At 50.7% G+C, this 13,303-nt stretch overlaps 1 protein-coding gene across 1 annotated transcript; it reads right to left on the bottom strand.

Moving 5' to 3' along the window:
• Window positions 1-1,877: 1,877 nt before the first annotated feature.
• SIGE (sigma factor E) lies at window positions 1,878-12,964 on the bottom strand. Its single transcript, XM_086802812.1, has 5 exons — window positions 12,005-12,964; window positions 11,755-11,901; window positions 2,748-2,990; window positions 2,332-2,655; window positions 1,878-2,243 (listed from the first exon to the last, which is right to left on the bottom strand). The coding sequence occupies exons 1-5, from the start codon at window positions 12,740-12,742 to the stop codon at window positions 2,037-2,039; spliced, it is 1,659 nt and encodes a 552-aa protein (XP_086658938.1). The 5' UTR covers window positions 12,743-12,964; the 3' UTR covers window positions 1,878-2,036.
• Window positions 12,965-13,303: the final 339 nt, after the last annotated feature.

Raw genomic sequence — 13,303 nt, 5'->3', positions numbered from 1 at the left:
TAAGAGTGAATCCCTCGGGGTACACACACACACACACACACATGTACATGTACATATATATATACACACACACACATACATACATTAGCTTTATACTCGGCGTCTTTTTTGAGTCCAAATGTCAGCTTTGTAGTTGGTGTCTTGAGTATCAGCCTCGAAGATAGGAATGCGGGTGTTGAAATAGTTCGAGGTACACTTAAGTACAACATGACTTATACCTCAAGCAACATTACCTATACCTCATGCATGATGTTGATTGAATATTGTGACCCAGATTGGGCATGAGATTGTGATAGGGAGGAAAGCAGTTTCATGTTATTATTTTCACTTGGGTGTGGAGTAGGATCAATAAGAAATAACCTTCTACAAAGGTTAAGTATAAAAGATGTTATGCTTCATGTGGAGTAGTCAGGTTGATGAGAATTAGAGACATGGGCGAGACATCTCAAGAGGCTAATTGAGTTATTGTGTGACACTCAAAGTTACATTGCAATTGCAAAGAACCTGGTTGTCCCATGGTTACATTATTAAGCATATTGAGAATACAAATGTGTGTGTGTGTGTGTGTGTGTGTATACACACACACATATACACATACACACACATATATATGTATATATATGTGTGTGTGTGTGTATGTACATACACACACATATATATGTGTGTGTATACACACACACATGTATGTGTGTATGTGTGTATGCATGCATGCATATAATAATGTATATATGTCTCTCTCTCTCTCTCTCTCTCTCTATATATATATATATATATATATATATATATATATATATATATATATATATAGAGAGAGAGAGAGAGAGAGAGAGACTCTCTCTCTCTCTCTCTCTCTCTCTATATATATATATATATATATATATATATATATATATATATATATAGAGAGAGAGAGAGAGAGAGAGAGAGAGAGAGAGAGAGTCTCTCTCTCTCTCTCTCTCTCTCTCTATATATATATATATATATATATAGAGAGAGAGAGAGAGAGAGAGAGTCTCTCTCTCTCTCTCTCTCTCTCTATATATATATATATATATATATATATAGAGAGAGAGAGAGAGAGAGAGAGAGTCTCTCTCTCTCTCTCTCTCTCTCTCTATATATATATATATATATATATATATATATATAGAGAGAGAGAGAGAGAGAGAGAGATACATACATGCATGCATGCATGCATACATACATACATACATACATATATATATATATATATATATATATATATATATATATATATATATAGAGAGAGAGAGAGAGAGAGAGAGAGAGAGAGAGAGACATAGAAAATATATTCCAAAATAACTGTGCTAAAGTCAGATTATATACATGTTTTCAAAAATATGTAAATTAGGCATATTTCTTCCTCCCTTCTTTGTACACATGAGATGCATAACGTCTTGCATTTGAGATCTTTGGATGACAAACAATTTGTACTAATACTATAGGCTCATGTAGTCTCACTAATGAAGAAGAACAAAGACTTAAAGAAAGTAAATATACACTGCTTTGGTAGAGGACCAAATGAGTGTTTAGGAAAAAACATTTTTGTACGCAAATCAACTGGAAACATAGGTTCTTAAATTTAACATTTAAAAAAAATGTGCTTAAATAGATTTAAAGACCTTGTTTTGGAAATTGATAGGTTTACCTGAACAAATACAAATACAAATATCAAAAATTAATTTGCAAGTGTTATATTGATTGAACGTAGCATTCTCATAAAATGCTGTTAATTTGGAGAGAGGGCTGCCTCGAGAGGGGTGTTCTCTTGCAACACACCAAGAATAGAGAGGCAGTGAAGTTGTACATTATTTAGTTAGAGGACCATGTAGATATTCACAAGGGAAAAAAAATGCTTTTGTAAACAAACCGAGTTTTATTTCCGAAATTTATAAATCATTGTACTCTAAAATGCCCTTAACGGTGGAGGTTTGAAAACTTGATATAGTAGTTCTAATTTTACAAATCACATGCCACAAAAGCTTGGTATGTACAAGGTATATAAATTCACAAGTTTAGGAATCTTGGGATAAGAAGGAGCGGAGATAGGAAAGGCGAGTGGGGTGCTTGAGCTTGAGCAAGCCACGAGCTTCATATCTACGAACCATTTCTCGCGAAATCCTCATATTGCGCCCGATTTCGCCCAGCGCTCGTTCGCCCTTCCCGTCCAGGCCGAACCGCTGCCTCAAAACGAGGCTCTCCTTGGGCTTCAGGGAGTCCAGCTGCGCCAACAAAAACACTCTTGAGAGAGGCAGATCTGGGCGGTGAATCGCGTGCGTGCGCGTGAGAGAGAGAGAGAGAGAGAGAGACCACATCATCAATGCCGAGGCGCAGCGTCGGGTCAGCTGCTCCGACGACGCCGCCGCCGCCGCCCACCAAATAGCCGGAGGTGGCACCATGTTGTGTCGAGCTTGGGTCCGCCAGATTCTCGATCAGCTCGGCTCCCGTTACGCGGTCTCGCTTTTGCAGGGAGACGATCCTGCGGCTGGACCTCATCACCACCTTGTACCTATCCTCGTCCACGCCCGCCCGCTCCAACATCATCCTCATCATCCCGGCCTCGTTATTACCCTCCTGATCCTCCCCCGCTTCCAATCTCAGCTCCCACTTGATCCTCTTTATGTTCATCTTCAGCTGATAGCACACACATTTCAGCAATGTTTACACAGACGTCGTCTGTACTTCAGTGCAGTGATTGCTGCATACAAGAGGGGAGAGAGCTTCACCTCCGCAAAATTGAAAGGGGACCTGATGGGATACCCCGACCTTGTCTGTGCTCGCAGGATGGAGTTGCGGATCCAAAAGATGGCGTACGTCGAGAATCTGAAGCCCTTGGTAGGATCGAACCTCTCCACCGCCACGATCAGCCCTTTCGCTCCTTCTTGGCACAGGTCCAACACCGACAAGCTGCTCGTTATCGCCTGTCGATAGTACTTGCGCGCTTGGTGCATCACCAGTCTTAGATTCAGCTGAGATACACACACACACACAAGGAGAAGACTAACTAAATTGATTCCCCCACATTTTACAGAAAACCGCATCATTTGTTAAAATATTAAATTTTATGCTCATACAAGAAGCCACGATTGAAACTCTGCAAACCTTGCTAGTAACCTTGAAAACCTTACTAGCAAAGGTTCCCCTCATTAATTAATCGAATATCTTTTTTTACTCTTTTTTTACTCATTGTAGTCAATAAGGGCCTATAATGACCTAAAAATCAAAATCGATTAATTAATAAGGAGTACTCGATTAATTAATAAGGACTACTTGGGGATAACTTTTGCTAATAGTTTTTTTAAAAATTAAACGCTGCGCATCTCCTTCCATTCATCGATTCGCTCCCCTCATCAGCCCCTCGTTAGGAAGCATGGCCCCAACATCATCAATAGTAGACAAGCATCTGGCATCGTCTACATTAGGAAGCATAGCGTTAACTAATGCAAGCGATGCCTGTAGCAATCCATCAACAGCTTGCAACAGTTTCAGGGACAGCAAGACGTAGAAGCCAACGTCCATCGCTACAGAATCGAAAAAGAAAAGGAAGAAGAAAATTCGAATTCGCCAGTTCCCGTAGACATAAAAGAATAACAGAAAAAGTAAGAAAGGTTTGATTTAAAAGAAAAAACCTTAATTAAATTCAATGGGGAAGAAGCAAAATACCGGTGATAGCATCTGGATTGCATCTCGGCTCGCTGAAGCTCCCCGCCTCACCCTGCTCTGCGCACCGTCGCTCCCCCCCCCCCTCCTCGCGCCTGTTTGCCTTCCGCCCCTTGCTTCCCTCTGCTCGCCGCTGCGCCCCCCCTCTCCTTCTTCGCTGCTGCGCCGCCCCCCCTCCTTCCTCGCCGCTCCCCCCCTCTTCGCCATTTCGCCACCCTCCCCCCGCTGCCGCCTGTTCGCCTCACCCCCCCGCTGCCGCCTGTTCCCCCCCGCTGCCGCCTGTTCGCCTTCCCCCCCCCGCTGTCGCCTGTTGCCATCCCCCCCCCGCTGCCGCCTGGTCGCCTCCCCGCCTTTTCGCCTGCTCTCGCCGCCTCCTATCAGCAGCGCCCCGCCTCCCTCCTCCTCCTCGCGTTGTCGCCGCCCCCCCCTCTGGGCCTTTCCTCTTTTCGCCGCCCCCCCCTTCCCTGCTTCTCACCCCTTGGGGGTTTTTGTGTTTTTTTTCCCTCTTCGTCTTCCATCCTTCCGCCTCTTGGTGTGCAGCCCGCTTCTTGCAGGTTTTCCGCTTTCGCCTCGCCTTCGCTTGAGCTTCAGACTCTGATGGAGACTCCTCCCGCCTCGTCTCAGAGGGACTCTTCCGCAGCCCCCTCGCCCGCCACCGAGGTCCTCCCCATCAGGCTTTCTCTTTCGCCGGAAGAGGAAGCGAGCCTCACCGCAGAGGTGGAACGCCTTCAGGCTCACTCCACCATCTGCCGTATAGTCGGCACTCGCCCCAGCAGAGGGGAGATCAGGGATCTACTTCAGGCTCGCCTTCTTGCAGATGTGGGCAAGATCCTTGATGTACAGCTCTTGGGCCGGGGACATTATCAGATCGAGTTCGAGGCCGCCCAGAGCGTTGCCAAGGTCATTGCCATGAGTCCTCTGGATATCAGGGGTGCTCGGGCTTTCTTCAGGCCTTGGCAGCATGGATTTGACCCAGCTGCGGCGGAGCAGGGAGAGCGCCTCTTCCACATTACAGTTTGTTTCCCTGGTCTCCGCCGGGAGTATCTTCCGCTCCTCTCCAGGCTCGGAGCACTGGTGGGCTCGGTTCTTGAGACGGGCCCCTCAGCAGCTTCAGTGGTGGCCAGAGCAGCAGGGCTACCTTCGGTCAGAGTGTTAGTATCTGACATCTCCTCCCTTCCTAAGGTCATTCAGCTACCTAGGATAGGGGGGGGGTGGATAGATCAGAGAGTGGAGTTCTCGGGGCTCCCGAACCAGTGCTTCATTTGCAGGCAGGTCGGTCATTTGGCCAAGGCCTGCCCTCGCAGGAGACCTCGGCCCTCACCACAGCAGCAGGCCACGGATGGCCCGCCCACAGATTCGGCTCGGCAGGCTGCCTCAGGGACACCTGCTCAGGCCACAGAGACCTCGGAGTGGCAGCCTGGACAGGGGCGCCGTCGAGGGAGACAGCCACCGCAGCACGCCCAGGTACCGCTGCAGCAGCAGCCACAGTCTCAGCCTCACTGGGTTCCCGTGAGGAACAGATTTGCTCCCCTTCAGGAGGAGACCCCTGCAGCGACCGAGGACCAGGAGATGCCAGCTCCCCCTCCTTCACCTCCTCCACACCCATCCCCTCCCACCGCCTCGCTTCCACCATCGCCTCCTCCCGCCCCCGCTCCGGTCTCGGCAGCGGCTCCCTCTCCTCCTCCCTCGCCTCCCCCTCCTCCCCCTCCGCTCGCCTCGCCTTCCCGGGAGGTCCTGGCAGCTCCCTGGCGCTCACCTGCAGTCCGGAGGGCGCTGAGCACTGACCTCGCTCGAGCATCACAGAGGAGACCTATGCCGATTAGGGCCTCACGGATTTCTTCTATTCGTAGTCGGCTGAGTCGCCTCGGCATTCGACAGCGCTCGGCGGCGTTTGATTATACCTTCACACGGCTTTTTGGAGCAGAGGGCCCCCATGAGCCAGCACCCATCCGAGTGCATGTAGTGATACCTCCGGCCCGCGGGGAGGAGGCACTAGACTCAGCAGTGGCCTTCTCGTTCCCTCTATGTGGACCTTGTGACCGGGAGTGGACTCTAGAGCTCGCTCTCAGCACGTTGAAGACTCAGGCAGTTGAGTTTTCACATCACATGAGCGATTTGGAGGTTACAGATGTGCTAGGCCGACTTTGGGAGTTGGCTCATTTTGTCTTGGATCCCGAGGGTGTGGATACATCCGGGATTCGACATTTGGTCGTGCGCATAGTTGCAGATTTGGCGCGCGACCCAGGATATGTGAGCATTCACGAGGTTACTATGTCAGAGCAGGAGGCAGTCGCCATGGGTCACAGCCACTGGCGCCTGATCCGGGATTCTTGCAGTACACCGGGTGGGCAGACTCGCAGCCGTTCGGATGGGGACTACTCTCCATCCAAGCCGCTTGCGAAGGCCCGCCGTACGGCTGAGACAGCATCCACCTCAGTAGGACATCCATGAGGATCATCTCATGGAATGTACAGGGCCTTGGCGGAGCACACTTTATACGCTATCGAGGCTGCTTGAGGCAGGAGCTACAGAGATGTCTGGTTGGAGGCAGCATTGACATTCTGATGATGCAGGAGCACCACTTGGGTGAGAGCAGGATCCGGAGATATGGTTCGGTGATGCCTGGTAGATGGGACACTTTCTGGTCTGCAGGGTTTGGTCCGTTGGGTGGACAGGGAGGAGTATGCATGGTTATTGCAGATGCATGGCGGCAGGCCATTGTGGACCGAGGGATCATTGTGCCTGGTAGAGCACAGTATGTCATTATGAGGATGCATGATGAGCTATTGGGTGTGCTCAACATCTATGCGCCCAATCATGCTAGTGCCAGAGCAGAGTTCTGGACTCAGGTTACAGATGCATTGCCAGAGGCCGCACATTGGTGTGTTGGGGGAGACTTCAACATGCTTGAGGACCCGGCAGATAGGGTGGGAGGCAGTCATGTTACAGTGCACGGCACGGAGCTTGCAGCTTGGGACCGGTTTTGTATGACACTGAGGATCACTGATGCATGGCAGCATGGGGCTTTCTCCCGGTCTCAGGACAGTCTTAGTTTCTCTCGGTCGGATCGCCGGCAGGGAGGGACTAATCTATCTCGGATTGATCGCTTTTATGTGGGCGATTGGTTGGGGGAGCGAGGGGGCTCCGTCGGCATTCTTGCTGGCACCTCATTTTCAGATCATGCGCCAGTTATACTGACTTTGGAGGAGGGGACACGGGAGCCCAGCTTGCAGTTGAGGATCCCAGAGAGGGTACTTGCAGACCCCAGTCTCGCTGAGGACATTGAGAGGATCTGGCATGATAGTCAGTGCTCTGACCAGGATGCAGCGGGCCAGTGTGCCCAGGGACTCATTGATCTTAGCTCTTTTCTACACGCTGCAGCTTTGACACGACTGGGAGAGATTCGCGAGCGGGAGCAACGGCTGAGACGCAGCCTTGCTTCGCTACAGCGCCTTCAGGAGCAGCAGCCTGCATGTGAGTGGGTGGCGTCCCAGCTGAGCCAGGCACGCCAGGAGGTTAGAGAGGCAGAGGAGCAGAGACATGAGTTTTACTATCGTCGTCAGGCCTCTCAGTGGACGCAGCTTGGTGATAGAGTGACTGGGGAGTTTTTTGAGATCACTGGACCCCGTCATGCGCGAGCAGGGGTTCGCCAGCTTGCTAGACCGGATGGATCGATAGCTACTGAGCTCGGGGAGATCAGAGCCATTGCCACTGCTTTTTATCGTGACTTGCTTTCAGCGGAGCCAGCCACTGAGGATCGAGATGTATGCAGACAGACTGTGTGGGCCCATGTGCAGAGGAGGGTCACAGACCATATGCGCACAGTTCTAGGTGCGCCTCTGTCAGAGATTGAGCTTGCCGAGGCCTTGAGGGTCCTGCCGCGACATAGTTGCCCAGGGGAGGACGGACTGACGCCGGCCTTTTTTATGCGCTATTGGGACCTTTTGGGGCCAGGCCTCCGCAGGGGCTTTCAGCATGTTTTGGACACTGGGGTGATGCCGCAGAGCTTTTCAGAGGGCTTGATCTATCTTATCCCCAAGGGGGAGGGAGTATCGGATGACATTCGGCATTGGAGGCCTATTACGATCCTCAATACTGTATACAAGGTCTTGGCAAAGGCCTTGAGTTTGAGGATCCAGCCCTTCCTGGGGGAGTTGATTCATGCTACTCAGACAGGATTTGTCAAGGAGCGCAGTATCCTTGACAACATCTTTACTTTCTGGGAGGCGACGGCCCGAGCTAGGTTTCTTGGCGAGGACTTGGTCGTGATGCTTCTCGATTTTGAGAAGGCATACGATAGAGTTGATTGGGGATTCTTAGAGGGCACTATGCTACGCCTGGGCTTTGAGCCAGGATGGATCAGAGGGGTGGCAGCTTTGTATTCCACAGCTCGCAGCCAGGTGCTGATTGCAGGAGGTCGGGGGCCGAGTTTTGAGCTGACCAGATCAGTCCGTCAGGGGTGTCCTCTCGCCCCTTTCCTTTTTCTCTTCTTTGCGGAGGCTATGAGTATGTATTTGACGGCAGAGGAGGTTGGTTTGAGAGGACTTCAGCTCCCAGTCCGGGGGGAGGATTTGCTTGATGCTGAGTTTGCAGACGACACGGGCTTATTTTTGCATGGCCAAGAGGCCAATCTTATTCGGGCAGAGCAGTCGCTCCAGGTTTTTAGTGCAGCTTCGGGAGCATTGATCAATTGGCGCAAGACAGTGGCCTTTTGGATCAGTAGTGCTCCCACTCCGGCATGGAGTCCGGACCCCGGTTTTAGATGGATTCCTCCCGGCACAGCAGTGCGGTATTTGGGATGCCAGATTGGCCTTGATTTGTCACCTGAGCAGCAGATTGCCCCGCTTCTTCTGAGCATTCGGAAGAAGCTATTGTATTGGAGTACAGCTCGACTATCCTTGGCTGGGAGGGTGGTGGTGGCAAATCAGGTGCTGTTAGCGACCATGTGGTACATTACGTCTTGCTGGATTTTTTCGAGCTCTTGCATCAGCCAGGTACAGAGGCTGATCAGGAACTTTCTGTGGTCTGGGCGGGACGGTCAGCCAGCTCGGGCAAAGGTTGCATGGGCAGTTATTACACTCCCGCTGGCTCAGGGCGGTTTGGGCATTATAGATCCAGTTGATCAGAGTAGAGCCTTATTGGGGAAGCTTATTGTTCGGGGGTTGCTTCCAGGCGCTGAGCCTTGGAAAGAGCTCCTCTTGCAGCGATTGCAGGCCCGGGCGCCTCCTGCAGGGGGTACTTGGGCACCAGAGATTCGCTGGATATTCATAGAGATGAGGAGGACAGGCCTCAGTAGAGGATGGGAGGACAGATTTGCTTTGAGTATCCTGAGAGCTTGGGAGTTGCTGAGACCGGGGCTCTCTCAGCGGCCTCCGTCTTGTGTTGAGGAGCGGGCCAGGCAGCCGCTCATCTGGAGCCCAGCGGTTCGTACAGAGCAGGGTCATATGCTGGGTTCTCGGCCTCGTCTAGCCTGGGGACCTTTAGCGGCAGGCCCAGCTCGTAGTTTTGGAGACTGGCAGGCTTTCTGCAGTCTACCAGAGGAGACCCAGGTGGAGAGGCTGAGTCACTTCAGAGGGGGGTTGATTATGCGGGATGATATTCAGGAGGCACTTTCAGAGGAGTGGTTCACACCTCTCGAGTCAGTGGCCCCACGGTGGATGGGTGCCTTCACACAGTTGGAGATCCTGATTGCTGTCAGAGCTAGCACTGAGGATGGCAGTTGCCTCTATTATGAGATTCAGGATGAGGGCCGACTCCAGAGAGTGGAGGTGGAGTCGCCCTTGGTTGCAGAGTGCACCTTTCAGAGGATTCGGGTAGTAGCTGCCGCTTCTCGGAAGTGGCATATTGACCCCGACCCTGCTGACGTGCTCCCGGATTGGCGTATATGGGCATATGCAGCACGCCCCTTGGCCCGGCTACAGTGGGACCCCGGAGAGTACGAGTGGCATGATCCTTATGCATCCCTTGAGGCCACAGAGATCACTTTTTTCCAGTATACTGTTCGGCTGGGACGGCATATTTTGACGGCGAGGAGGACGGTTTCTCCAGCGGCAGCGGGGCATTGGCGATTGCAGGGACTATCACAGGAGTTCCTGGAGGATTTCTGGGCTCGACTCTGGGCTAGTCGACAGGCCCGCAGGATCTCGGCTTTTCAGTGGCTGGTCGCCCACAGGGGCTCAGCAGTTGGCACTTGGCTTGTTTATAGCGGTCTTCCGGCGGCCTGCGTCCGATGCGGCCACCCTATGGAGACACAGAGACATTGCCTTTGGGACTGCCCTCAGGCTCAGCAGATTTGGCTGCGGATGCTGCGTATTCTAGCCCCCCTCTCTCCAGAGGGTATGTTTACGTGGGGTGCCGCTGCTTGGTCGACTTTGTCAGGGCCTGCTATGGGCTATGAGATGGAGCAGGGCAGTCAGGCCATCAGATTTATTAGGGGCCAGCCTCGCCTGGTTCCGGCACCGGATTTCTCGTCCGACAGCTGGACACAGGAGAGGGATTTACGATGGGAGCTCCTCAGCAGCCTCACCATCTGGTTCACCTGGAGGGCCCGGTGCTTCACGGCCTTTGAGGGGAGATTAGAGCCACCAGCAGAGACTGTTCGGGGGATTTGGCAGGAGTTGATCCACACCCTGCGAGGACAGTACGACCGCATCCGGGGAGACTCGGATGAGGCGATTTTACGGCGCCAGGCCTTTCATACCACTTGGCGCTGCGGCCCGTTCTACACCCTACACACGGGATCCCCCCGTTGGCACTACAGGCCACCTGTTTGGCTCTTCCCCCCCCCCATTGTATGATTTAGCCGCTCAGTCCTTTAGACTGATGCTTGTATTTTGCAGCACCTAGGGAGAGTCTCCCGGGCTGCCATGATGTATTCACTGCTCTTCTCTCTGTTAGGAGCAGGAGAGATCTCTTTTGTAGCCCTACGGGCGTTTTTCTACATAACTAATGAAAGGATCTTTTCTCGGAAAAAAAAAAAAATTCAATGGGGAAGATGGCCTTGTGCGACGAAGCGAGGTGGAGAAGATGGTGAGGGCTGCAATGGAAGGCCAGGAGGGTAAGACGTTGCGGAAGAATGCTAGCAAGCTCAGAGAGGCCGAATGCTAGCAAGCTCAGAGAGGCCGCACACGGCAGCTTGCATGTAGTCAAGTATTGGGCCTTAATTACCCCTTCTATTCACGTCTAGTGAAATATTCAATAATTAGTTCGCATAAGTGGGCACCTTAGCTAGCATCGCAGTCGGGCAATATAGAAGCCAGCATCGCACGAGAGAAAGAAGAGACAGAAAAAGCCGTGTCAAAGACAGAAGATGCGCGAGAGAAAAAAGAGAGAGAGACACCGGTCGAGAGGTTAGTGAAACAGCCAAGCGAGAGGCTAACAAAAAAAAGAACGCTCCCACGAGAGAGACACACTGGCAAACAGGGCGCACGAGAGAGAAGGGAAAAAAAAAAAAACTCAAGAAAAGAGATCACGAGAAAGCTCGTTCGTCATCCACGCGACATCTCCATATTTAATCCTTTGCCACTAAGGTCCCATTAATTCCTACACTAACCTTATAAATGTTTATTTGTTTTAAAAATAGTGGCCTTTTGTTACAACCTTATTTTCTTATTTTTTTGAGAGACCTCCTTAGAAGGTTTGAAGGCTTTGATGCCCTCTAAAAGCTTCAAATTTCAGCACTTCACCTATACATCCACATTCTATAGGGATGTTGACTTGGTGTAGTGAGTAGTGTCCACGAGTGACAATTTGATCATAGTTGCTTGTGTGGCATCCCAATCCAAAGATTGTCTACATGTTAGTGACACCATTCCCATTTTCAGAAAACTTCCTCACTTCATGGGCACTGACCAATGTTCGATAAAAACACACTATACCAGTGCTCGATAAAAACATTTTATTCAACAGATCAAAATAAAAACAACTCCTCAATCTACCTAATTTAATTTCCAAAATATATACTCCATGCCAATTTTATAACTAAGTTATGTAATCATTAAAATAAGAGGAATGAAAAATCTTAGAAATTTGTTCATAATTTAGCAGGTAAAAATACACTAAGTTAAATGTTACCTTAACGAGCTTGTTACGCGCTGCTTGATGCACGGCTATGTGCCTTGTGAGGCTAGCCACATCCAACTTGGCTACTTGCGCCCATTCTTCGTCGGAAGGTTCTCTGCCTAGTTGTTGCTTCAAACTCGCTTTGAGTCTCTTCAGCGTCTGTTGAAACATCAAGTTTGATCAGACAAGAGAACAGCGTAAAATTACGTTACATTCAGAGCATGCTCGACATGGTAGCGACGAAGGATTGCGGATGAATCACCTTGAATGGTTTCATGAGTGATGCCAACCACTTCTCCTCCTCCACAGTCAGCAACTGTGTCCCCAGCTTCGACCAGTTTTGCGCCATGAGATTGACGGCATCACCATGCTGCCGGATCAGCTTTGTCACGGCGGCTGACCAGATCGTATCCGACAGATCCGCACCACCTCTGTCATCCACTCCACGACGAGATTCAAGCTTGTCCCTCCTAAGAGAAATTCGCATTGTAAGATCCTTCCGTCGCCGGAGATTTGCACTTCTGGAATCTCTGTGCGCTGATCCTACAGAGCTGGGCGGCGGCGAATCTCCGGCTGAGCTAATGTTGTCAGGAACACGATCATTCTTGATTCTCCCAGCTTCACCAAGGGATGGGCTTTCTATGAAGAGGTGTTCAAGGGCAACAGCAGCTTCTTTGTAATCTAAATCTACATCGTCTGTAGTCTGAGTAGCAGGTTGTAAAGGGGGTTTTTTGCGAGAGGTTACTCTGACTTTGATCGGGGTCTCCAGTTGTGCTGCCTCGGAGACACTACGTCGTGCTCTGGTGATAACGGAGGGAGCAGTAGTGTCGGATATCCTACCGTGTTGTTGAAGGCGTCGGGGCTTGATCCATGGGGATGGACTTCGTGGGTTGCTCCTGTATAATTTGCTGTTGCAGATGCTGCTACTGCCGCTTGGCACGACATGATCAAGGGGCTGCGGCATCAGCGCGATGGGCTTGACATCTGCTATTATCCCCATCTATATGCTGCGCCGGCCAGGCAACACCTGCAGCAGTAGGGCAAGAAGGCAAGCGACACCAGAAGGTGCTGCAGCAGAGAGGAAAGCAGGAGGCTCTGGCAAGCGTAATTTTGAAATAATTAATACGAGTTTCAGAGTCGGCTGCAACAACAACAAGGAGCTTCCTACTCTCCCCTGCTTCGTTCACAGTGCTGCCTCCGTAGCCACGGAAAATTAGCCCCCAAAAAATGCCAGGCACAAAGAAATTTGTGTGTGTGTCGAGCTTGACAAGTGGCACCGCAATATCCTTCCTCTTCATACCACAATTTCTCGTCAAACCTACCCCCTACCTGGGCCAGTTCACACCTTGGGCCCAGTTGTGCCCCTACCAACTCCTACACTATATAGGCATGTGTGGCCATAACCATATGGCAACAATAATCAAGTGTGTGAAAGCTTTTCAATCGCTGCAATTATAGGCTAACCTAGGCTAATGCTTTTCTCTCTTCATTTGAGACCTTCCCCTATGCTACATTATTTGCACTTAATATTACCACATGCTCACAGCTCCACAACGATGCA

The sequence above is a fragment of the Cibotium barometz genome, chromosome 9 (genome assembly GCF_041138505.1).
Source record: "Cibotium barometz isolate CiBa-2024 chromosome 9, ASM4113850v1, whole genome shotgun sequence".
In the NCBI taxonomy this organism is placed as follows: Eukaryota; Viridiplantae; Streptophyta; class Polypodiopsida; order Cyatheales; family Cibotiaceae; genus Cibotium; species Cibotium barometz.
The sequence above is the reverse complement of the archived record's forward strand: the minus strand, read 5'-3'. Positions and strand labels throughout refer to the sequence as shown.

Coding starts and splice junctions, on each gene's coding strand:
- SIGE (XM_086802812.1), bottom strand. CDS start 12,742: ATGGGGATAATAGCAGATGTCAAGCCCATCGCGCTGATGCCGCAGCCC. Junction 2,656..2,747: donor CCCCTTTCAATTTTGCGGAG/GTGAAGCTCTCT, acceptor GTGTGCTATCAG/CTGAAGATGAACATAAAGAG. Junction 2,244..2,331: donor GCCTCGGCATTGATGATGTG/GTCTCTCTCTCT, acceptor TTGTTGGCGCAG/CTGGACTCCCTGAAGCCCAA.